At 41.3% G+C, this 26,743-nt stretch overlaps 1 protein-coding gene across 2 annotated transcripts; it reads left to right on the plus strand.

Moving 5' to 3' along the window:
- The first annotated feature begins 126 nt into the window (after positions 1 to 126).
- Positions 127 to 20,352, plus strand: Tmem33 (transmembrane protein 33). 2 transcript variants are annotated; one of them, XM_050150236.1, is made up of 9 exons: positions 127 to 277; positions 438 to 507; positions 3,644 to 3,738; positions 4,158 to 4,345; positions 7,530 to 7,597; positions 8,344 to 8,477; positions 12,659 to 12,742; positions 14,866 to 14,986; positions 15,791 to 20,352. In XM_050150236.1, the coding sequence occupies exons 2-9, from the start codon at positions 463 to 465 to the stop codon at positions 15,794 to 15,796; spliced, it is 741 nt and encodes a 246-aa protein (XP_050006193.1). In that variant the 5' UTR covers positions 127 to 277; positions 438 to 462; the 3' UTR covers positions 15,797 to 20,352. The 2 variants fall into 2 exon arrangements, with proteins under 2 accessions (XP_050006193.1, XP_050006192.1); XM_050150235.1 differs by having other exon boundaries at positions 14,866 to 20,352.
- The last annotated feature ends 6,391 nt before the right edge of the window (positions 20,353 to 26,743 follow it).

Below are 26,743 nucleotides of genomic sequence, written 5' to 3' on the forward strand. Positions count from 1 at the left end.
CCCTTTTCACTTCTTAGATCTCTGAGCCAACTGGCCCGCAGAACAGGTGGACCCAAAACAAGAAGAAAAACTGCATTTCCCGTCATGCCTCTGGAACCAACTCCCGGTGACTTTTAACGTCCCCACCTCATTTACACGGAAACGAAAGGGCCACTTCCGGTTTTGCAACCCGTGGGTGCCCGCGGCGTAAATCGGCCCTTCAGGGCCTTATTCGGAAGCTCCGCCTTTGCTTGGGTCTTTCTGGAAAGACAGTTTTGATCTGGACCGAGTGGGGCAGGTAATACCCGGCCGCCGTGAGGGTTCTGGGGCCGTGTGCTGCACGGGGCCGGTAGACCCCGTTCCGTTTGGGGTTTGGGGTTCCGGCGGGCTCTGGAAGCCGGTCGGAGGGTCCGTCGCCCAACACTGACGTTTTGCTCTTCTTTTCTCTGCTGTCCCAGCGTCCCGGGCTCCTGCGTGTTTCCCATGGCGGATACGACCCCGAACGGCCCCCAAGGGGCGGGTGCTGTGGTAAGGGATCGGCCTGGTCTCCCGGCTTCATGATGCCAAGAGTTGGCGGGGAGCCGGAAGTGTTGAGAGGGCTGGAGCTTTCTAGAAGCTGCTGCCTGCGGGACTGGGGTTAGGGAGTGCGGGTGGAGAGGGAGCTCGAAGTTTGTTTCAAAAGCGACTGCAGGCAGGCTTGGAGCAGGTGGCCGTCACCTGACTGCTGGGATCTTGGGCCTCCCTGCGCCTTCCCACACCTCTGTCTCCGATTGTCTTCGGTCCCAAGGTTAAAGATGCCATCTGAGGCAGAGGCTTCCACCCACACGCCTCATGGTGCCCGTAGTATTGCCCTTTGTACCTACTTTAAGCTTTTTAAGAAATCCCGAAAAGGGCACAGCGGTGTGTTTTCTTCAATTTGTTGTTTACTTAAGAGGAATACCACTCTTCTGTAAACTTTATAATTAAAAATGTTGTTCTATAGCTCCACCCTGGACATTTTGTTACTTGGCTGATCTATTTGAAATTCTTGCTAACTCACGAAGGCTGAGGGTTAGTCTCCGCTTCACTCCGTTTGGGAAGTTTAACATTGGTGGATGTTAACCTAATATGTAATTCAGTTTTCCTCCATTGTCCATTGGCACTTCCCTCCTTGGGATTCAGCATTGCATTTATTCGTCTTATCTCTTTACTCTTAATCAATGAAAGTTCCTTTGTTCTCCCTCTTTGGGTTTTGAAGACAGATAGTTTCAAATGTCAGTGCAGTCTGAGATTTGGTAGAGACACGGACAGTCTGAGGTTTCGTAGAGACATTATTCAGTCTGAGGTTTCGTAGAGACAGGATCACCCTTAGGTCTGAACATTGGTAGAGGTAAAAACTCTTTTTAGTAGTTGGCTGCTGTGCTTCTCTGATCCTTCAGCTCTCACCCCACTAATATCTGACTCCGAGTTTTTATTAAGATCGGTTAGACTTCGTGCTACACGGAATGATCCAGAAACTGCAGTTTCAGGCCTGATTGTGCCCTTCTCAAGATTCAAGAGCCATTTTATGTTGATTCTGTCTTTGGGGGAATTCAGGTGTGATGTTTAAGGTGATATCATCAACTGATTCTCAGTTGTAAAAATACAGTTTCCCCCTTTATAATTCAAAAGTTATCTGTCTAATGTTTTGAGACTTTGTGCCCTCAATTTGTGTTCAATCCAAAGAGCCATTAAAATAGTTTTTTTGGGGGGGGGGCATGGGGACTGTATATATTAGGCAGTTCACACTTCAAAACTTGAACTAACATATGCCTTTTAGGCTCCTGTATTATGTAATAGAATGTACCTCCATAAAAAAGACCCAGATGAGGGACTGGAAAGATGGGCTCAGGGTTTAAAAGTGACTGCAGCTTTTGCAGAAAACCCTAGTTCAGTTCTCAGCGTGTGGCTCTTCCTGCGGGGCCATCTTGGTGACCCATCAAATGGATTTTAGAGAGAATACTCTAAACAACATAGTAAGGTAGATTCATCCTTGCATTTGACCGGTGCTATAATTGGGTACCTTTAGGGACATCACAGTATAATAGCTAGCTCCCAGTAGAATAAGCCAACCACATTCCTTCATTCATTCATTCATTCATTCATTTTTGAGACAGGGTTTCTCAGTAGCTATGGAGCTAGTCTTGGGACTTGCTCTGTGTACCAGGTTGGCCTTGAACTCACAGAGATCCTCCTCTCTTCTCCTGAGTGCTGGGATTAAAGGCGAGTGTCACCACTGCCCTGTTAACCACACATTTTATATTCTTGATGTTGCTATCATGTAATTAAAAGGCATGTAATAAAATGCCCCTGAATTTTAAATATACTTGCATTTTTCTTTAAAAACTTTTGTGCATGCAAAAAATAGAATGAAGTTGCTTAAAAGTAATATTTAAAAACAAATAGATGCATGAATGTGTTTTAAAATCAGTTTATTGGAAGCACCAGCTGGAAGCAAAAGTTTATCACATGTAATGAGGATACGTATCGTGAGACTTGTGTTTATATACCCACATATGTTTGCATCTTGGTAGTAATTCTATTTTTGAGCATTGTAGTTAAAAATATAAAAGGCTCTTTAGAAATGGATGTGAGGGGCTGGAGAGATGGCTCAGCGGTTAAGAGCATTGTCTGCTCTTCCAAAGGTTCTGAGTTCAATTCCCAGCAACCACATGGTGGCTCACAACCATCTGTAATGAGATCTGGTGCCCTCTTCTGGACTGCAGACATACACACAGACAGAATATTGTATACATAATAAATAAATAAATATTAAAAAAAAGAAATGGATGTGAGGTACATGTTAGTGATAAAGCAGATTTATTGTTGTTGTTGTTGTTATTTGGTTTTTTGAGACAAGGTTTCTCTGTGTAGCTTTGGAGCCTGTCCTGGAACTAGCTCTAGTAAATCAGACTGGCCTCAAACTCACGGAGATCTGCCTGTCTCTGCCTCCCGAGTGCTGGGATTAAAGGTGTGCACTGCCATCACCTTCATCTTGATGGTGCAGATTTTAAATTCTTGCTTTCATGATAAACTTAATCTGGGATAACTGATAACAAGTAAAGCTTCTGTGGTGGCCTGTAGGGAATGCAGAGTCTTATGGTCTGAGAAGCAGATGCATCTCATACTTGACAGGAATGTTTTGAGTGCCTTGGGTGTGCGAGGCCTTTTGGCATAAACATGCCAGATAGTCTACAGACTAATGACTTCATCAGTAATTGCTGCAGTGATCTTACCTTTCTCTTTTTAATGGCTTATTTCTTTCAAACCTAATATTTGATGTCTTACTCAGTTCTGTGGCCTGACTATTTGGGTTTGAGATTTTTCTAAGAATAGACATTATAGTCTCTTGAGAGTCATTAGTTCTTATTTAATGTTTTAAAATTGATGGAGCCATTATTATAAATGTTGAAATAACACAGAAAGTTGAATTACTGTCCTGATATTTTTCTGAAAGTGCTTCTTATGCCTTCCACAGCATGTATGTGAAGAAGCAGTTAGGTAACATGAGTTTCCACTTAATAATGTAAAAAACAAACGTTGCAAGGTGGTCGTTAAAATATCCTTCATAGGAGTAAAAGTGCATAATTTGTCCTTAACATAATTTGGATTTAGTTTACCATAATATTTTTCTTCTTAAATCTAGCAATTCATGATGACCAATAAACTGGATACGGCCATGTGGCTTTCTCGCTTGTTCACGGTTTATTGCTCCGCTCTGTTTGTTCTGCCTCTTCTCGGGTATGTATTATATTTCTGACTCAGAAAGTTCAGTCAGCATTTAAGAAATGCTTTTTATAGCCTTTGTTAAAATGTGAATGGCATAAGACTAACACAAACCCCATTTAAAATTTACAGTGGTGTGGTAATACAATTGGGGGATGTTTCATTGTGATTTGTGTGACCGCTCATTCGTTGACAGTCATGGTTCTTGCAGTTGTTAACTTTTTTCACTTGACAAAGAGCGAATGCTTTTTATTATGAAGTTAGATATGTGTTTGCAGTGATGCTCCCCAGAATGTGGAATACATTTGTGTCATTTGTTTTCTATTGACAATTAAATGATTTAGGTGTTGTGCAATTATGATGCAATTCACAGAGGAGGAAGAGCCGTGGTAGCTGTTATGTCTCATGATAACTTTTCCTCTGCTAATTTGCAGGTTGCATGAGGCAGCAAGCTTTTACCAGCGTGCTTTGCTGGCGAATGCTCTCACCAGTGCTCTGAGACTGCATCAGAGATTACCACACTTCCAGTTAAGCAGAGCCTTCCTGGCTCAGGCCTTGTTAGAGGACAGCTGTCACTACCTGCTGTATTCACTCATTTTCGTCAACTCCTACCCTGTTACAAGTATCCTTTTCATGTCATGGCCGTGAAATTACCATACTAAGCATGTAGGAGATATCGTGATTGTTTTTCTGTTGGAAGGATACAGTAATGAAGCATGTTTATTTGGCTTTTAGTCTGTCATTTTTGTGGAGATATATTAATATAAAATTTCTGTCCCCAAAATTTGAAATCTAAACTCTGTAAGAGCTGTCTTGGGAATTTAAACTTCACCTCTCAATATTCTTGCCTTGTAAGTCTAGCAGATATTTAACAATTAACATTCAAAGCACATGAATTCAGTATTAAATCTTTATGATTATGTAATTTTTCAAAAATATGCACATTATTTACATGTATGAGTGTTTTGCCTGCTATACCATGTGTTCTTGATACCTGTGGAGACTAGAGGAGGCTGTTGAAGCTCCCACAACTGAAGTTGTAGCACTAGTGAGCCCTGTGCAGGTGATGGGAGATGGAGATGATTTAGGTCCTTTGTAAAAGCAGCCAGTGCTCTTCACTCACAGCCATCTCTCCAGCCCGACTTACTTGTTACTAAAAAAAAGAGTCTTTGTGATCTAGGAACAAAAAAAGATTAATCTGTGACAATAATTTGCTATACATAAACTAGAAATTAAGGCATAAGCCAGGTGTAGTGAGCCCGTAATCATAGCACTGGGAGGCACAGGAGGTTTAAAGCCAGCCTGGTTTATAGCTAGTTTCAGGCTAGCCAAGGTTACATAGTGAGACTTGTCTCAAAGAGCAAAACCAGGCTAGCAGGGTGGTTCAGCAGGTTCATTCTTAGGCGTCGGGGGAAGAGAAATAGTGAGCAGTGGCAAGAACATAAACTAGTAGATGCTGATCTAATTCCTAAAGAAATCAGGGATTATGGTATGTATAAAGGTGGCCCAAAGTAATACTGCAAGTGTATTTGGGCCTTTGCTATTTGTGTTGTTTTTTGAAACAAGGTTTCTCTGTGTAGCAACCCTGACTGTCCTGGAACTGCCCTTTGTTGACCAAGCTGGCTTCAGACTACAGAAATCTGCCTCCCGAGTGCAGGGATTCCTTTGTTCTTAATGTGGCATATTGTCCTTGCTCTTTCAGTGACTGGCACTTGAGAATAAAATGGTAGACTTTTCTTCACTCCTTATCTTTTCTAAATAATTTAAAAGTGACATTGAACCAGGCAAGTAATCACATGCCTGTAATTCTTTCACTTGGAAAGTGAGGGTATGAAGTCAAGGCTAGCCGAGGTTTCCATGAGACCCTATCTCCAAAAGTTGGGGTGGGGGGGTGAAGTGATAGCAAAAGCTAAAATTCGTGAACTGTGGACAATTAGGAGATAAATACTCACTACAAGACTCCTTGGTCTCTTTGTGTTCATTTGTCAGAGGATGAAATTTGGCCTAGGAGAATGAGGTTTGTGAAAACCAGAACTGGAATCCAAATACCTTTACTCCTGTTGACTGCCTCTGTTATTGATTAGACTTCAAGTCTGGGGTGTCAGAGTTTGAGAGGAAATTTTTTTTTAAGCTTTATCAGAGTTGCACATAGGCCTTAAAAATGAGAAGTTTTTAAGTTTCAAGTTTTAAAGGAATCTGTTTTGGTAAAAGGTCTTAAATAGGAGCCAGACGTGTGTATACCTGTGATCCCAGCTTCTGGGAAGCTGAGGCAAGGAGGAACAAGCGTTTAAGGCCGGCCTAGGCTGCAGAATAAGACACACTTGTGTTTAGATTCTTGTAATGTTTGGACCCAGCTGCTCACTGGTTGGAATGAGTGAGTTAGTGTTGCAGTGAATTTGATACTTAGGTTGTTAGCATTCAGCAGTTTCCACCCATGCCATACTGCTACCTAGTACAGGAAAGTAGAGTAATTCATTTCTCGTGCTGATGGTATTAGCGATGACATTTGAAAGCTACTTTTTATGTCATTCATTATTGATAGTTTGTCCTTTATGGAGATACTTGACAAGTTTCTTATTATTAATCTGACAAAAATTGGAGTGGATCGTTCTTATTTTTTCTTCTGAAAAGTTGAGCCAGGTGATGATGGCTCATGCCTTTAATCCCAACACTTGAGAGACAGGCAAGCAGATTTTTGTGAGTTTGAGACCAGGCTGGTCTATAGAGTGAGTTCCAGGACTGCCAGGGCTACACAGAGAAACTCTGTCTTGAAAAACAAAAAAGAAAAATTGAATGAAAATTGTGTGTTTACCTACAGTGTAAGGTAGGTAAATATTGGACTTAATATAAAATTTAAAAACCATTGGATTTAGTACAATTTTTTTATATTTGTAATTAAACTGATAGTTTTATGTAAACTGAAACTCTTATAAATTCAGTATGAATTTTTACAAATTCAAAATGTTTTATTTTTTTATTTTTTTTTAATATTTATTTATTTATTATGTATACAATATTCTGTCTGTGTGTATGTCTGCAGGCCAGAAGAGGGCACCAGACCTTATTACAGATGGTTGTGAGCCACCATGTGGTTGCTGGGAATTGAACTCAGGACCTTTGGAAGAGCAGGCAATGCTCTTAACCACTGAGCCATCCCTTCAAAATGTTTTAAAAAAAGGATTTAGGTATATTTCCTCAAAGAAATGGGACTTAAACCCATTTCTTTGACACCTTTGTCAACAATGTAGACTGTCTTAAAAGCAAGATTTTTTTGTATTTAAAACCAAATTGGTGCACTGGAGAGATGGCTCTTAGAACTTTTACTGTCCTTGCAGAGGGTCCAGATTTGGTCCCAGCACCCACATTAGGCAACTCACAACTGCCTGTAATTCCAGGTGCAAAGGATCCAGTCCACTGGCCTCCAGGGGCACCTGCATGTGTGTGGTGAACATAAACTCGTGCAGGTACACACATAATAAATCCTAAAAAAAAAAAAGTGGGGTGAGAACTATATTCAGTCATTTGGGTTGGCGTACATTTCACCTTCACTTAGCAGATACTTATGATGCTTTATTAAAAAATGTTTTTGACATCCCAAGCAGATGGTAAGATTCAGAAAGTGAGGAAGTTTACTTCTTTTTGTGTGGTAGAACTTCATTTCATTCAAAGTCTGGCTATAAAAGAAAGCCACTCCCCAAACTCATCCCAAGTGTTGCTTCAGCTCCGCTTTGCACACACTGCATAGCTGTGTGCACGGGTGCACAGTGCTCGGTGACTTGGAGGCTTTCCTTAACTGCTTTCTCCAGTGAGTATTTTCCCAGTCTTGTTGTTTTCTTTGCTTCATGCTGCCACATACACTAAGAAGGTCCTGGATGTAAGTACAGCTGTTTGTTACTTTGGCTTTAGGTTGTGATAGTTAGTGTGACTAGCGGCTCAGACTTTCTCACTGGAAGTCCCTCTGTTCCCGTTAACTTGGTAGGAATCTTTTTAGTGATTTGAAAGTTTTCAGTTTGAAGCTTATATTGTTAAAATGTCATAAAACTGTCTCCTGAGGATGAAGGATTGTTCTTAAAATTTCTTTCCAGCTCCCTGAAGTTTGAAATCTGCATCTTCATTTAAAAACAAGTAATGTGCAGGGAGGTGGTGGCACCTGCATTTAATCCCTTTAATTCCTTTAATCCCAGCACTCAGGAGGCAGGGGCAGGTGGATCTCAGTGAGTTTGAGGCCAGCCTGGTCTATAGAGCGAGTTCCAGGACAGCCTGGGCTACACAGAGAAACCCTGTCAAAAAAAAAAAAAAAAAAAAGAAAAAAAAAGGCAAAAAGCCCATGCAACTTCAAGTTTAATGAGTTGACAGAGGCCTCATCTGTCACTGTCTCTCTGACATACCATGTGAGCACACCATGCTGAGTGTGTGTGTAATGGCTTCCCTTGGCTTCCTGAGCAGTTGTTGCGTAGCTCTTGTGTCGCACTAGGAGGTACGCAATGTAGAGATGGCCTAAAGTACAGAAGATGAGTGTGGGTTGAGTGGGAACGTGGTGTCATTCTAGGTGTCCTGAGGTGACTAGTGAGTTGCTAAAGATGCCATGTTACTTCTAACACTTGTTTCCTTTTGTTTTAGGCAAAGGGTTCAAATAGTTTACCTCTGCTGAGATCTGTCTTGGATAAATTAAGTGCTAACCAACAAAATATTCTGAAATTCATTGCTTGCAATGAAATATTCTTGATGCCGGCTACAGTTTTTATGCTCTTTAGGTAAGAATTCAAATGTGCTCGTTTTGAAAGGTGGATGGCAAGTGAACATAAAGGTGGTCACTCAGATTTCATCCTGCTGAGTCAGGGCAAGTTCAGCATTTACCCTCAGGTAGAGCATCCCAGTTGCTTTAGAAGAAGCGTTGCACCATGGGAAGGCCAGGGATTTGTCTCTTTACCCCAGATGCTTTAACAGGCTTTTAAAGTCATCCTTTGATGTTTTCATGCATGTGTGTAGAGTGCTGACCATTTTTACCATCATTGCGCTCTCACCTTCTCTTCTTCCCTACAAGCTCCCCACACTTAGAAGTCTTTTTTTTTTTTTTTGGATTTTTCGAGACAGGGTTTCTTTGTGGCTTTGGAACCTGTCCTGGAACTAGCTCTTGTAGACCAGGCTGATCTCGAACTCACAGAGATCCGCCTGCCTCTGCCTCCCGAGTGCTGGGATTAAAGGCGTGCGCCACCACCGCCCGGCTTAGAAGTCTTTTTTTATTAATTAATTTTATTTGTTGACAATTAATACATGTATATAATCATGTGATTATTCTCCCCACCCACTTAGCTTCATTTCATTTTTTTCAACCCTATTCTTTATTTCAAGTCCTTTTCCTGTATTGTATTTTTGTCTGTCTGTGTCTGTCTGTCTATTTATTTTTGCTACCCACTGTGCTAAATCAGGGCCATCTGTGTGTCCAAGGGTGTGGAACTATCCATTGGAGCCTGCGGGGCTCACCAGGGAGTCTACAGCTGAGGACAGTGACTCCTCCTTCCACGCCTTCCATGAATAGGCTCTGGACAGGAAATTTGTCTTATGCACAAATTTAATATGTGAAATATCATTTAACCTTGGCAAATTAATTTTTATTTTCTGAAAATTAATTTTAAAAATACTACATATAGAAGAGTGTTTTGTCTTGGTTAGGATTTCTATTGCTGCGATGAAACACCATGATCAAAGCAACTTGGGGAGGAAAGGGATCATTTGGCTTGTGAGTCTGCATCACAGTTCATCATCAAAGGAACTCGGGGCAGACACTCTAACAGGGCCAGAACCTGGAGGCAGGAGCTAATGCAGAGGCCTTGAAGGGGAGCTGCTTACTGGCTTGCTCCTTATGGCTTGCTCAGTATGAGAAGCCAGGACCACCATTCCATGGGAGCCCCACCCACAGTCAACGCCCCCATTGATCCCTAATTAAAACAATGTTCTACAGGCTTGCCTGCAGCGTTATCTTTGGAGGCATTTTCTTAACTGAGGCTCCCTGCTGTCAGATTGCTGTAGTGGTGTCACATCTACATAAACTAGCTCACACAGTCTTGAAGTCTAATTCAGCTGATTCTTACCTTTCTTGAGGTGGTATAAGGAGGCATTTTAAAAGTATAGTCACAGTAACAATTGCCTACAATTGTTTCCAGATTTTATTTGTAATCTGGAAATAATAAAACATCTTTTGAGAGGTAGAATATCATAGCAGTATTGGTCTCACCGTTGGGAATTTTGCATTTGATTTTAATCGTGTACATATCTACCTGGATGCTTTTTAAATTTTAATTTTATAGATAAGCTAATAGGGGTATCTAACCTATTGTCTCTGGGCTATGTTGTCATCTGTAATTGAGCAAAGAAAAAAACTTCCACAATATTTTAAATAGGATTACTATTTTATGTTGGACTGTGTTTTTGGCTGTGTTGTGCCTCAGATGGGCTCACATGCTCCAGGTTGGATATCTTCCCTTCTAAAAGAGCATTTTATGTGGTTCTGTGTTTTCTGTCCCAGAGAAAGCAGTTTAGTATGTGTGCGTTTGTAGTCCATTCAGAAAATACGTAGCTGGTCATGGTGCCTGCCTTTAATCACAGCACTTGGGAGGCGGAGGCAGGCAGATCTCTGAATTTGAGGCCAGCCTGGTCTACAGAGCTAATTCCAGGATAGCCAGGGATATACAGGGAAACCCTATGTTTAGGAACAATCCCCCTCCCCAAAAAAGAAGAGAGAGAGAAAAAATAAAATTCACACCTATAGAAAGTATAGTATGTGCCAGCCGGGCGGTGGTGGAGCACACCTTTAATCTCAGCCACTCAGGAGGCAGGGGCAGGCAGATCTCTGAGTTCTAGGCCAGCCTGGTTTACAAGAGCTAGTTCCAGGCTCAAAGATACAGAGAAAGCCTGTCTTGAAAAACCAAAATCTGTATAGTGTGTGGGTGTGGCTTTGTTTGTTTATTGTATATACTGTGTGCCATAGTGGCCGTAATACGTGAATTATTTGAAGCTTCTTTTTTTTTTAGTCAGAATTAAATCTTTTTTATCTGTTTGTATTGACATTTAGAGTGAACATTTGTTTTTTTTTTTAATTTTTCTTATTTGTTGGGCAAAATATATATAACATTAAGCAATAAGTTTGTAATCATGAATTATTTTATAATGAAATTATTGTACAAATTAGAAGAAAGGGTTAAAAATACTAAGCTCATTTAAAAAAAAAGATTTTGTTATTATTATTATTTTTTTCTAAGTTAGGGCCTCACTATGTAGCTCTCGCTGTCGTGGAACTCACTTTGCGGACCAGGCTGGCCTTAACTCACAGAGATCCTCCTGCCTCAGGCTCCCAAGTGCTAAGATTAAAGGCAAGCTTTAAAGCCACTAAGCCTGGCTTTAAAAAATATTTTTTATTGCATTTATTCTTTATATGTGTGTGAGCACATAGGTAGAGGTCATAGGACAACTTTTGGGAGTCAGTTCTCTCCTTCCATCACGTGGGGCCTAGGGTTCTTTCATCAGGCTGGGCAGCCAGCAGCTTACCTGCTGAGCCATCTCTGATTCATGTTCTGATTTTTTTCACAGTTGCTCTGTGGGGTTTTCTTCCCTTTTTCCTTTGTCTTTTTTTAGCTCAGAGTCCCTTGGTGGGCAAGATGACCTAAAACTCACTATATGTTTAAAGGTGACCTTCTCCCTTCTTTCAACTTCTGGGATTACAAATATGTTCCACCATGTCTGTCCATCGTGTATTTCTTTTGGCCAAGATTTTTAAGTTACTTAATATGCTATAATTACTCACCGTCTGTCTCACTGTGCCCACATGAACTTGCAGCTGTAGACATAGGTCATCCTCCCACCTTCCTTCGCATCCAGAGCTTGTGCATGTCTGCTACGTGCTCTGCCTAGCACTGAGCCCTAACTTTATTCTTGTTTTGTTTTTATAATCCAGGTAGATTGTAGGAACTATGTCTGGACTTGGAGTTTTATAAAACATACACATACATGCCTCTTGAGATAATAGAATTATGGTTTTTAGTCATGAACACTGATTACTCTAAGCTCTATTAGCTTATTAGTTGGTATAGCTTTGAATTTTTTTTTGTTCATATAAAATAAGCCATTCTTAACTTGGATTTTTATTAAGATTTAAAACTTGCTGGGCAGTGGTGGTGCACATTTTAATCACAGCACTTGGGAGGCAGAGGCAGGCGGATCTCTGAGTTCAAAGCCAGCCTGGTCTACAGAGCAAGTTCCAGGACAGCCGGGGCTACACAGAGAAATCCTGTCTCGAAACCCCTCCTCCCCCCCAAAAAAGTTTTCAAACTTAATTTCAGGTGGGCATGGTGCTATATAATTGTAGTCTTAGCTCAGAATGCTGCACTAGGAGGCTCAGGAGGTCTAGGACGGCCTAGGGTACATATTGAGTGAGACTCTGTCTCAGAAACCCAAAACATTGAGCCCACAAGGTGATTGGGCAGGTAAAGACACTTGCCTTGCAAGCCTGGCTATCAGAGTTTTGATCCCTGGAACCCAAGGAAAAAATAGAAGGAGAAATCTGATTTTACCCTCTGACCTTTACACACACATACAACATACAATATCACACACATATACATACTCTCACACCGATAATGAACAATTTTTAAAAATACCAACCATTCTCTGCTAATTATAGAGGTATTTTTTGAGTTTTAGTATTTAAATTTTTAATATATGGATATATTTATAAGAACTTAGATAATAGCGTTTTGCTCTTTTCCATTGATCTGTACCTTCTGTTTCTTTCGTAAGAGTAATTTGTGCCTAGATAAGGTAATTGTTACTGACCCATCTGATGGAGATGCACACATTCTCCTTGTAAATTGTTTCTAATTTTTAATATATGTGTAAATCAGTAATACATTTTCATTATCCTTGTATTTGTTTATTTCAGTGGTCAAGGAAGTTTGCTCCAGCCTTTTATATACTATAGATTTTTGACTCTTCGCTATTCCTCTAGAAGAAATCCATATTGTCGGTAAGCTGGTGACTAACTTAAATCTGTTCTGTTTACTTTAGTGTCCCGATGTAGTATTTATAACTCTTGGAAATTTCTTAGCTAATAGTTTAGAACTTAGAAGAAAGAACTATCTTTGAAATTTAAGTTCTTGACTTTCAAACTAGCTGGGGTTAGTGAAATGTAGTTGTGTTGCTGATTCTTCACTGACAGGTTTCCATCCTGATAAATTCACTCTTTAGGTGCAAATGCTCTCAATACAGCCACCCCAGCAAACAGCTCAGCAGCACAGTGCTCCATGGATTACCTCTTGTTACTGGAGCTGCAGCTGTCTGCTGTGCACGGCATGTTGCTAGCCTTGGAAAGACGGAAATCTGAAGTGTGTTGCAGCTGAGTGCATGCCACTTGCAGTGGCATATATAAAAACACTGGAGGTTAAACCATTCGAGGAGGAGGAAGGACCTTGTCTTTCTTTTTAGAAGTTGAAGCTAGAGTTATCTTTATCACCTTTTTAGGTTCTAAGCTTAGGAAATAGTGAGACTTTAAGTCCCATTCTTAAGGACTTTCTTAATTGAAACAAAGACCATAGTTAAAAGTATTCACAAATCAATATACAGCAGTCTCTCCTTATGTGTACCATAACTTTCTATACTTCTGTTACACAAGGTCTAAAAAGCTCTTAGCCAGGTAAGGTGGTACGCATCTGTAACCCCAGCTCTCTGGATTCCAGGGCAGTTCTCTGCACTCAGGAAGATCCCAAGTTCAGGCACAGTGAGTCAGAACATAAGCTAAAAATGGCGAGTAGTCAGATTGACCCATGAGGAGCCATCAAATTGACTTATAATACCTTATATATCATTTTGTATATGATGTGTAAGTATTTATGCATGTATAATATGTAATGAAGGGTACTTTGTGAGCAGTATAGGTCAGGCAAAGAAGACCACTTAACCTGGGAAAAAAACCATGAAGCAACACAGCACTGTTGAAGCTGCAGTAGGAAACGGAGTGCAATGTTAGATCAAGACCAGACTGTGTAAGCTGGTGGGTAGGTTTTAATCTGAAAGGGCTAGTTTGATTAGTATCCAAGTTGTAAAGTGACAGGTTATTGAATACAGTCTATGTTGTCTCCATTAACTTCATAGCTCTGAAACTCCTAATGTCCAGAAAAGCTCTGAGAGAACATTTGTTTAAAGAAATTGTGGCCTTGTGTGGTGGCATGTGCCTTTAATCTCAGCACTTGGGAAGAAGAGGCAGGTGGAGCTCTGTGAGTTCAAGGAGACCTGGTCTACACAGAGAAACCCTGTTTTGGGGGGAAAAAAAGGAAAGAAAGAAAGAAAGGAAGGAAGGAAGGAAGGAAGGAAGGAAGGAAGGAAGGAAGGAAGGGTGTGTGGGTTGCCCATGTTATGTAATTTTTTTTAGGAGTTAATTGAATTTGTCGGTAAAGTGTGAAAACTGACAAGTAAAGAAAAAATATAGGGGCTGGAGAGATGGCTCAGCGGTTAAGAGCATTGCCTGCGCTTCCAAAGGTCCTGAGTTCAATTCTCAGCAACCACATCTCACAACCATCTGTAATGAGGTCTGGTGCCCTCTTCTGGCCTGCAGGCATACACACAGACAGAACATTGTATACATAATAAATAAATAAATTTTTTTTTAAAAAAAAATACAGATGATCCCTTTTAGGTATAGCCATTGTTTTTTAAAATGCCTTTTCTGTTACTTCTGTGCTTTTGTCTGTGATGAGATAGGAATTCTTGTGTTAGTTTGCTGGCTTTGAAACCCTAGGTCTCCCACCTCCTGCACTAGTGCCTGAAGGCTAGATAGGTGCCTATGGGTTCACCGTTTGTATATTCTTACAGTGTATTTTACAAAAGTTCATCTTTGATTTAAATTTTCGTTGTTTTTCAAGGCAGGGTCTCATTGTGTAGCTCTGGCTGTTCTGAAACTTAATATGTAGACCAGGCTGGCCCAAACGCAGAGATTTGCCTGCTTCTGCCTCCCAAGTGCTGGGATTAAAGGTGTGCACCACTGAACCCAGCTACTACTTTGAATTCTTTTTGGTCACCTTTGCTGTCAGCACTTCTCATCATTGTTTGTATTCATTGTCTTTTTGTATCTGAAGGACACTGTTTATCTTACAGGAACTTGTTCAATGAGCTGAGGATTGTTGTTGAGCACATTATAATGAAGCCCTCCTGCCCACTGTTTGTGAGAAGACTTTGTCTCCAGAGCATCGCCTTCATTAGCAGACTGGCTCCAACAGTTGCGTAGTTTAAGTCTAGTTAAGCTGGGAATAGAGGATAAGCATTAGTAGCTGGTAATATGGATAGGGGTCTCAAATGACAGGTCTAACACCAACCTCAGTTCAATTTACATGATTTACATAAGTGCATCTCAGTGCAAAATAATCATTTCCTGGCATGTTAGTCAAGCCTTTAATAGTTTCTGAGAAAATTTTTCTGTACATGTTCGTGGTTATGTAAGTTTTTTATTTAATGATAAATGTTACTAAATTGTTTTAGATGCTGCTGTGCCTACATCATGAAATACATTTATTTCTTTTAAAAAGAATTCCGAAACTTGTTTTATCCTAACCAGTAACCCAAGTTACATTTGGAATGAGCTCATTATGGTAATAGATGAATTCAGTATGTTTTGAGGCAGTATTTTTCCCAGTGATTTTGGTTGGGATTTTAACAGACGCCCATCCCCCTGCAGTTTGATTTCACATTCAGCTGATCTTGTGATGGTTTGCTAGGACAAATGTGTTTAGCCTGCACCATTACAAGGGAAATTCTGTGTCTATTTTTTGACCTGCTATGCTTTCGTTTCCATTAGTATATCTGTGGCTTTGGTTGTGTTTGAATCTGGCTTGACTGTAAGCCTGTTTTGGCTTAGCTATATGGTGTCATAGAACCATTTACTCTAGAAGGTGGTAGTGACCACACAGCATCGGAGACCTACTAAGTAACTTTTACAAATGTCCACAGATAGATTACCAGTGTTGCTATAGTTTGTAGAAATACTTAGTTCAGATTCTTGACTCCAGTTTTCTTGGTTTCTTAGGCTTGAAATGTCCTAGAAATTTGCAGCAGCAGTTCTGATGCCTTTGAAAGGATGAGACTGAAGATTGAGCATGTGATTACACTTGTATTTTTTGAAATAATGAAGAATGTTCTGTAGATTACATGTTTATCCAGCAAATACAAATCAAAAGGTTGAGTGGAAAGGTTTATAGGTAATGTAATTAAACAGGCCTGGGGAATAGTTGAGGGATAGTGGGTGTTCCAGCCTGGTAGTACATCCATGAGCTTGGGGGACTGGATGTACAATATAATGCATCTATATGATTGGGGCTGGATAATATGTTCAAGACTTTTAATTGAGTTCCCATAAATTCCCTTATAAAAGTTATTTTGATCTTTGTTACTGTTGCATGATTGGAAATGCTTAAAACACTGCACAATTTTAGTATAAGGTAATGTAATGTTGTGGTCTTTTTTTGTACCCAGTTCTCTTCTATCTGCATGTAATTTGGATTTCTCAAATACATCCATTAGTAATTTATAACATCAGTTTTCTTTTTGTTTAAGCTCCTAATCTGTAGAGAAGTGATAGTCTTAGGATAGATTTCCAGAAAATACAACCTGATAGCTTAGCTTTAACCAGGTACTTTTACATTTTTATAACAGTTATCCACCAAGTTGGAGACTTTTTATGTATGTGCCTAGCCTCCTTATCACTATCTATGAAATCTGATGGTTTGAAAACGCCAGCTTGGTAGAGCAATGAAGTGACTGTAATGTTATGTAAGCGTACTGATTTCTAATGATGATTTAAAACATTTTGTCTTGAATGACATCAAGTTCTGGCAGCTAAAGGCATATTTATTTTGAAATTTTCTTCCCGCCATCTTTTTTTTCAGTCTTGGAACATTTTAGATTCCTGAGAAGTTCAAAATAGTGCTGAGATTTCCTTACTTATCTATTTTTATATTACCATCTTTTAATTGGTAGGACATTTATGCAAAGTAAGATAATAACCTTGAATTAACTAAAGTACAAAATTTATTTGGATTCCAACAATTTTTCTATTTGTTGTATGTGTGTGCTGTGTTTGTACCAGGATTGCCTTTTGTGTTTCAAAGCGTATAAGTGAGTTTTTGGTCTTTATAATAATGGTACTTCCTGAGAGGAGCTTATTCATGCTGGCTTTAAAAAGAGCTTTGTCCTTAAAACTGTAATTTCAGCTGTTTAGTGATTTAAATTCAGACTTTTTAATGATGCTGCAGAATTACATTATTTCTGATATACTCATGCTTTAATGGAAATATAGATTAGTTCCTTGAAGATGTAGAATATAAATAATATTCTCAAACTTATGAAAAGGCAAATTTTATTTTATTTTATTTTTTGGTTTTTCGAGACAGGGTTTCTCTGTGGCTTTGGAGCCTGTCCTGGAACTAGCTCTTGTTGACCAGGCTGGTCTCGAACTCACAGAGATCCGCCTGCCTCTGCCTCCCAAGTGCTGGGATTAAAGGCGTGCGCCACCACCGCCTGGCGAAAAGGCAAATTTTATAATTTGAATGTTACTAGATGTTAGTTTGCATGAAACTGTAGTTAGAAATATCACGTGCGTGAATGTGTACAATCAGCTGATCTTGAATCTGAAATTAGTGTTTCCATGTACACCTGTCAAAGTATAGGAAATGTAATCTTGCATAAAGTGATGAGCTGGGGAAATGTAACACTGTACTGCAGAGCTCAACAGTGTAAAGGAAGTTGGTTTATTATCTTCAATCTCTGGTCCTCTGGGAACTGGAACAGTGCTGTCTTTTAAAGCCCATTGGACAGATGGAAGCTTCCTACAAACCCTGTTCTCTAGCAAGCATTTTATATTCCTTTGTATACGTCATGTCTTACTGAGTTGGATGGATTTTTTTTGCTTACTGTTTTGTTTTCGAGACAGGGTTTCTTTGTGTAGTCCTGGCTGTCCTGGAACTAGCTCTTGTAGACCAGGCTGGCCTCAAACTCACAGAGATCCTCCTGCCTCTGCCTGCTGAGTGCTGGGATTAAAGGTGTGCACCACCACTGCCTGGCAAGTTGGCTGTATTTTCATATTAAGCCCCAGAGCAATTTCTTAAGAGTAATTTGTATTTAAATTTCCTTGAACAAGCTTAATAACAAACCAGAAGCTCTGGTAAATCAATGGATTCTGTTAAATAAGAATCACAAAGCCCCAGTGCATCTAAAGAGAGAGACAAAAGTTTGAATTGGGTTTGTGAGTTTAGCAAATATCCTGGGAAGGAAAGTGGATGCGTATGTAACAAGACAAGCAGAACTTGAGTTCTCTAAAACTCCATCCCGGGAGAAGATAGCCATGCACAGTTAATGTTATAATCAGTAGGTGTCACTCTTTCCTTGGATACTCCCCATTTTTACAGTTGTGTTAGGTTAAATGCTATGCTACTGAAAATGCTTAGCTGTCCATCACACTAAGAATTTTAATCCTGTAATCTCTTTAATTCAATATTGGACAATTGGTAAGTACTTACTGTGCATGCTGGGAGATGGGACTGGGGACTGACACCTTATTCTACCCCTGAGCTATACTCCCGTCTTGGGAGTACTGCTTTACAATATAAAGCGTTCAGAAGAAGCGCACTGTCAGTGGGAGTGGCATCGTGCTGCTGTCTCATCTCACCATTCTCGGCCTCAGTAACCTGAGATATCAATTGTAAGATTATTGTTTCCTTTATCAAGTGTAGAAAAATGATAGTTACTTTTTTCATCCTTTCTTATATAGAGAGGTGAAACTTTAATTTTTTTCCATCATTTGTAGGTATACTGGATAGAATCTACATAACCTATGTGATTGAGACTTTCCCAGTGATTTGAAAGCACCTAACAGTTTGGGTATTCCATCAGGAGCGCTCCCTGAGTTTGAAAATCAAGTGTAGTTTATAAAGACAAGTTTTTCTTAGCACCACTGAAATTCCCTAGGACCAGGGGAATTCCACACAGGCAGTGTGTTGGTGAGCTTGGCAGACAGTGTACTGGAGAATGTAATACCTTTGAAAAGTCTGCAGTTGTTTCTCCACAGTTCTTCGGTGCACACAGGCTCCTATAGTCCTAGCTACAAACTGGAGCTGGTGTCAAGGGTGTCAAAGGAGCTCCTGGGAGTTTAGAAGATGTCCTGTGATTCATCACTGAGGTTTTTGTGATTTGAGTTGGCATTTAAGTGACCTATCCAAAATGGACCCATTCTTGGGGGAAGGCTTGTCTCCGGTCTCCCTTTCGGTGTTGTCTGCTGTGTAACTGACCCACACTGAGTTTGAGCTGGTAGTGGCGTGACAAATGCAGTATTCTCTGTATTGGAAATGGATTCTCTCTCTTAGAAAACAGTAGGGAAAGATGATTGATAGCTATGTTTGCTAGAGTCTTAAACAATTGGCTGTTGTAGGAGAAAGAAGGGCCCAAGAATCAATTTTTTTCTTTCCTAGCTTGTTGCTTTCTTTCTCCCTTCCTCTTCTCCCTTCCTTCCTCCCCCCACCTCATCCCCACCCCCAATCCCAACAGGGTTTCTCTGTTTAGCCCTGACTGTCCTGGAACTCCTGTAGACCAGGCTGGCCTCGAACTCAGGGATCCGCCTGCCTCTGACTCCCACCTTTTCTAGCTTTCTACAGCTACATTTAAAAAGCCTATTGTTCATAACATTGAATTCCAAGCTTTTACTATTCTTTTGTAACTTCAAGAACATTTCCCTTTGACATAGTTTTTGTCTGCATATGTCTGTAAATTGAGACCAAAAGAGCAAAATCTGGGGCAGGGAACACTTATGATGTGCATATATTGGAGCAAATATACAAGGATTGCAAAGATTAGAAAGAGTCATGGAAATTGCTTGATTTAATAAATGCATCACTTCTGGTGCTTGATATAATGGGATATATTGAACTAAAAAATTGTATATATAGTATGTCAGCATTTCTTACTAACTTCTCTTGAATACATTTTTAATATATTGTACAGGTTAGGGAGTTATATATACTCTTGAAGCCAATACTATCCAGACTGTAGATTTATAAAATAAATTGAAAAATTCATCATTCTCCTGTATTCAAGACCAAAGCTCATAATGCTAATGTAGGGCTCAGAGGGGAAATATAGTTCTCCTGCATATTTGAGAAAATGTGAAGTCCTTTCAAGAAAATGTAATAAACATAATAATCATAGCCTGCTGACACTGAGGAAAAGGGACCTCCTTCGCTCTTTCTTTTATGCAGCGATTTTCTGGTCTCTGCTGATTTCAAATTGGATCACTGTAGTAAATTATCCATGCTGGTTTGTGCAAGTAAGCCCTAGGATCCATATTTGTTTTGTGTTCTGCTTAAATCAGCAAGAATGATAAATTTGATGGTGTGAAATTGGAAGTATCAAGGGCTTTCTTTGATGATTGAGCAAAGTCTTCACCTGTAATTTTTGTGACCCTTTTTCAGTGTATGTGCTTCATATGTCTAATATTTATTTCAATATAAATTAGATTGTTCTTCCTTCATCTATAATGTTATACCTAACATTTTGTTGATGTAAAGTCAAATTGTGTAATAAAAGTCTTCCTGGATTTAAGCAGGTTTAGAAATGCTGTTGACAAGTGTGTTTACGGTTAGAATTCAGCTTCCTTTCTGCCTGATTGCCTGTTGTTAGAAGGTGAGTCCGAATGCTGCTGTGTCCTTATCCCAGTACGAATAATAGAGACACCGTGGTGTTGAAGACTGATGGTAAAAGGGAGAACTGCCTTATGAGGTGAGACATGGTGAGGGTGACATTGGATAGCTCAGTTGCTTGCTTCTATACATTTTTGTTTTATGAAATGGATAGCCTGGTGGATGAATTATTTATAGCCTTAAAATGACTCACAATATACAGTGTGTCCAAAGTCATCAGTCAACACCAAGTAACAGGAGTACACTTCCCTTCTGTGTGTCTAGAATTGGTGGATATTTTCTGTCAGCTGAACAGCAGAAACTTACTAAGTATTGTGCTGTATAAACTAGTTATATAAATCCTTGTCCACCTCAGTAATGCAACCTAAAACACATTACAGAAATGGGTTTTATGTGAAGGCAATTCTGATAGGAAGAAAATATAGTGGATTAATTAGTTATCCATATATAGGGTTGGGGATTTTTAGTTCATTGGTCCAACTTAAGATCCTCAGCTCTGAGGGAAGGGCAGGTAATGGCACACAACAAACTTACAGAAAAGACCAAAGGCAATGATAGTTATCCACATAACCCAGGAAATAGAGTATTTGGGGGCCCTGGGAATAGCTTGGCAATAAAGCACTCCCTTCACTAGTGAGCACAAGTGAGACCCTGGAGCTGATCTTCAAGTGATTTCCTAAAGATTTTTAAATCTATTTATTATTTTATGTGTATGAATGTTTTGCCCACATGTATGTATGTTCACCACATTGGTGCCTGTCCTGTGAAAATCAGAGGAAGGCATCAGATCCCTTGGAACTGGAGTTATAGTTGTAAGTCACCCTGTGGGTGTTGGGAACTAAACCTGGATCCTCTGGAAGAGCAGCTAGTGCTCTTACCATTGAGCTTCCTCCAACCCTTCCTAAAGATTTTATGGTAGGTTATTTCTGAGACATGTGTGTTGTTGGCTCATAATAGTTTTTTTTTTTTTTTTTTTTAAGTGAGACCTTTGGTGTTTCTTATACCACACTTCTGGAGGGAGGCTCTGTCTATATATAGCACTGGCTCTACTGGAACTCACTATGTAGACCAGGCTGACTGCGCAAACTCAGATCTGCCTGTATCTGCCTCCCGGATACTTGGATTAAAGACCTGTGCTGGCACATGCAGTTTCATAATTCTGAACTTTGGGAAGACAACATCAGCTCGTTCCCTGGTTGAACGGGGACTACTCCAAGTGTTATGCTGGAGCATTTTCTTCATTGATATTGATGTGGGTGTGGCCCAGCTCACTGTGGGTGGTGCCACCCCTGGCAGGTGGTTCTGGGTTGTAAATGAAAACCAATAGGTTAAGCCATGAGGCACAGGCCAGTAAGCAGTGTTCTTCCGTGGCCATCGCTGAACCCTAACGTCTCCCTCGGGAGGGTGAAAAGGCGCAGTCTCAACGAACACAGCCGCCAGGGAGTCAGGTAGAAGGCTTACAATAGACTCGTCTATTTAACAACGGGAAAAGTTTATAAACCCCAGACATCGCATGCTGGTTGGCTCTCCTTAGCTAAGTGTGATCAGGACCTCTGACAGCGCCTGTTGCTAGGCACTCAGGAAACACAGCTTGGTTGTTCCTTAACTTGACTGGGCTGGGTCAGCACCTCTGACAGCACCAGGTTGGCTCCTTTTGGCCTGGTAGGCCTTAACATCCTACATATTGCCTCTTCAGTCTTCCCTCTGCGTTCTTGTCTTGGGTTCCCTCAGTGATGGAGTGTGAACAAAGAGCTGTAAGGTGAAATCACCTTTTTTCCCCCATCAGGGCTTTTTCTTGGCAATAGTATTTTATCACAGCAATAGAAACCCCACACTCAGAAGTTGGTGTCAGGAGTGGGATACTGCTTTGACTGAGCTGGCCATGTTGTCTTTAGGAGGATTGTCGGAAGAATTTTGCAGCTTTGGGCTGGAAAAGCCATTGAACGCTCAGAGCTTAACGAGCTGTCGTGGGAACTGTAGGCGGATGGTTCTTTCCCGCCCACCTGCTCCCAAATACCTGGAGGCTGCTTCCCAAATAATGGACTCAGTGGCTGAACATGAATTACAAATGCTGTTACTTTTGCTCCCTGCCCACCCAGCTCCCAAATAAGTCACATATGGAAGCTTACTCTTAGTTATGATTGCCCAGCCTTAGCTTGGCTTGTTTCTTGCCAACTTTTCTTACCTTGAATGCTCTCATCTGTCTTTGGCCTCGGGGCTTTTGTCTTTTTCTATTCTTGTATAAACTTTTCTTTCATTCTTACTCCATGTCTGGCTGGGTGGCTGGCCCCTGAAGTCCTCCTTTCTCATTCCCAGATCCCTTTCCCCCAGGTTTCTCCGCATATTTATCCTCTCTGCTTGCCGGCTCCACATACTCCTTTCTCCTGCCTCACCATTAGCCGTTAACTCTACCATCAGGTGTTTCAGACAGACACGGTAACAGCTTCAGAGTTAAATGCAACATAACCAAAAGTAAGACACCTAAAAATAACATTCCCCAGTATAAATGCTCGGCCAATGACTCAGGCTTGTGACCAGCTAACTCTTACGCTTAAATTAGCCCGTATTTCTATGATGCTTTGCATGTGGCGGTACTTTATTAGCATGGCCCATTCATCTGCTCCCTCTGCAGCTGGTTGACCTCGAACTCACAGAGATCCACCTGCCTCTGACTCCCAAGTGCTGGGATTAAATGCGTGTGCCACCATTGCCTGGCTAGCCAGTCAGCTTTTTATTAACAATGAGAGCAGTATATATTTACAGTCTACAAAGATTGTTCCACAAGCATAGAAGATTATGCTGAGAGCAGTGCCAACAATGGAGGCCTGGCCTGTGACCTTTCAGAGGGAAGTAGAATCCCTTAAAGCCAGGCTGGAGAGATGGCTCGGTGGTTAAGAGCACTGGCTGTTCTTCCAAAGGTCCTGAGTTCAATCCTGACAACCACATGGTGGCTCACAACCATCCAGAAGAGATCTGGTGCCCTCTTCTGGCCTGCAGGCAGAACACTGTATTCATAATGCATAAATAAAATTTTAAAAGAGAAAATCCTTAAAGTCTTTTTGGTGCATCTGATATTTTGAATTGAGAAGCTGTGGTTCTGAGCAGCTAGGGCTGACAAAGAGATGGATTAACTAACTGAACTAGTAAAAGGAAGTATTTCCTCTGGGTCAGCATACAAGCTGTGGTCTGGACAGGGTAAGGCTATACCCTGTACTGACATCTGAACTTGGTGATGTATCTATCAGGTGGCATTGAAATTTAAGGCCTGAAAGGGTTGTGGAGAGCAGCCGAGGCTTGGTACCATGAGAGGCCATTGGTGAAGGTACAGGCTTGGTTGCAGCAGAAGTCTCAGGATTGAAGAGTTCATAGAGGCTTGCGCCATGTGATAGGTCAGACAGAGCCCCTGAAGAGAACCCAGAAGAGGCTGTTGGTGAAGGCACAGCCCAGTTGCAGCAAGAGGCTGTAGTGTTTGGAGATGCCAGCACAAGGGGCAACTACCAAGGACAGCAGTAGTTGTGATGTGGAGCAGGCCTGAGCCCAGGAGGCAATGTATACTGTGGATGGCAGAGTCAAGGGTTAGAGCTTTGGAACATAGAAAATTGTGAGTCCCGGGCGTATGAAGCTGAGCTTTCACACTGTTGGATCTTGGTTTTGCTTTTATTTGAATGTAACTGTGCTCTTGATTCCCACCCCCTCTTGGAGTAAGGAAGTATGTAACTTATTCTAGTTTTTTTAATATTTATTTATTATATATACATTATACTGTCTGTGTAATGCCTGCAGGCCAGAAGAGGGCACCAGACCCCATTACAGATGGTTGTGCGCCACCATGTGGTTGCTGGGAATTGAACTCAGGACGTTTGTAAAAGCAGGCAATGCTCTTAACCTCTGAGCCATCTCCCCAGCCCACTTATTCTAGTTTTATAGGCACTTAAAGAGAGGGACCAAACTTTTTTTTTTAATTTATTTATTATGTATACAGTATTCTGTCTGCATGTATGCCTGTAGGCCAGAAGAGGGCGCCAGATCTCATTACAGATCTGGTTGTGAGCCCCCTTGTGGTTGCTGGGAATTGAACTCAGGACCTCTAGATGAGCAGGCAGTGCTGTTAACCGCCAGCCATCTCTCCAGACCCCAAGATCAAACTTTTAAAGGTGTTTGAGTTTTTTTTTTTTAAAGAGTACGAGATTTTTAAAGTTATGTTTTATATTGTGATACTAAGGTCAGCATGATGAACAAATGAGAAAAGAAAGATCACAGTTGGACTGTGATATGTTCGTCAGGTTTACAGGGGTCAATTTAATACAAACTTAGATTGCTAAGAAGAGTAACCTCAACTAAGGAAATGCCTTAGAGCTGGGTAGTGGTGGGTACACCTTTAATCCCTGCACTCTGGAGGCAGAGGCAGGTGGTTCTCTGAGTTTGAGGCAAGCCTGGTCTACAGAGTGAGTTACAGGGTGGCCAGAACTGTTATACAGAAACCCTGTCTCAAAAGGCCGAAAGAGAAATGCCTTCATCAGGCTGACTGTAGGCAAGACATTTCTTGGTTAATAATTTATGTGGGAGTGGCCAGCCCACTGTGGGTGGTGCTGTCTTTTGCGCAGGTGTCCTGGGTTATCAGTGACAGCTGGATGGGCAAGCCGTGAGGAGCAGAGCAGCAAGTAGTGCCTCTCCTTCGGTTCCTGCCTCCAGGTTCCTGCCTCAAGTTTCCACTGAGATATCGAGGGAGACCTGAGAGTCGTTAAGCTTAAATAAGCCCTCTCCTTCCTGAGTCGCTTTTGGTCATGGTGTTTATCACAGCAACAGATACCTTAACTAAGACAGGTGCTGCTATATCTTAGCCAAAGTAGGACTTGGCCTCCTTCCCTCTAATGCTCTCAGAGTAAGGCAGAGACATCAGCCCCCTTGGGGAAGGGATTAGAATGGGAGATTGGCTTTTTAAATTTAATTCTTCCCACTGTGTTTAACGTAATTCAAGTTTTTTTTAAATATTTATTTATTATGTATACAATAGTCCGTTTGTGTGTATGTCTGCAGGCCAGAAGAGGGCACCAGACCTCATTACAGATGGTTGTGAGCCACCATGTGGTTGCCGGGAATTGAACTCAGGACCTGTGGAAGAGCAGGCAATGCTCTTAACCGCTGAGCCATCTCTCCAGCCCCCAATGTAATTCAAGTTTAAACCAGGGATTCTCCCTCCTCTTCACAAGTATTAGGATTAGGAGAACTATAATTCCCTTGTTAAGGGAGGTAGTGTACTATTTTCCCTTGAAAATGTGACCGGCATTTAGGAGGTTTTATTCTTATTCTCTCTCTCCCTCCCTTTCCCCTGCTCCCCCCTCTATCTGTCTCGTGTGTGTGTGTGTGTGTGTGTGTGTGTGTGTGTGTGTGTGCGCGCACACACACACAGTACATGAGCTCTTGCTATGGTGTACCTGCGGAGGTCAGGTGACAACCTGTGGAATTGGTTCTTTATTTCCACCGTGTGAGTCCAGGGAATAATCCTAATTTGTCAGGATTAGCAGGCAGTGCCTTTCCCCACCACTGAGCCATCTTGCTGGACCAAATGAGGGGTTTTCATGTCCAGTTTCACACATAGCAGGAGAAAGCCCTGCAGATGAGATTGTCGACGAGGGGGTAATTTGGAGGCCAACCGCTAAATGAAGGATTTCATATTAAAATCATTGTCTTTCCAGATTTGCTGATAGTTGTTTGTAATCATAGCATTTGGGAGGCAGAGGCAGGGGGCTGACTGTAGGTTTGTCGTCAGTCTGGTGTATAGAGTGAGACCCTGTCTCAATGACAATAGCAAAAGAAAATTTTTGATTATCATAAACTAGCAAGGGCGGATGTAAGTCAAGGCACAGAGTCGCACAGTCTTTTAATACATTTGTTGCTACTGAGTGGTGACTAGGAGCCCCAGCACAGTAATAGCCAGCTGCCTGACTTGGTGACAGGAAGGGGAAAGGGATTTTAGAGATGGCTCTGGGCGAGGCTACTTGTTGCGCAAGTGGGAAGAACTGAGTTTGGATTTCTAGCGTCCACTTAAAAATGCAAGTAAAGTCTCCAATGCCCATAACCCTGCTCTCAGAAAGTGGAGGCAGGAGGATTGCTGAAGCTTACTGGCCACGAGCCTAGCTGAAAAAAAATACCGTGTGCCCAGGTTCAGTGAGAGCATGACGAGGGGGACATCTGCTCTCTTGCCTCTGCACAGGGGCACACGCGTGCAGAAGTGGAGAAACTGAACTGAGCAGAAGAGTGCGTGCAAAGTTTAGGGCTGGCAGATTCAGCTC

Source organism: Alexandromys fortis, unplaced genomic scaffold (assembly GCF_014885135.2).
Source record: "Alexandromys fortis isolate MF-2015 unplaced genomic scaffold, M_Fortis_MF-2015_v1.1 scaffold_0, whole genome shotgun sequence".
NCBI lineage: Eukaryota > Metazoa > Chordata > Mammalia > Rodentia > Cricetidae > Alexandromys > Alexandromys fortis.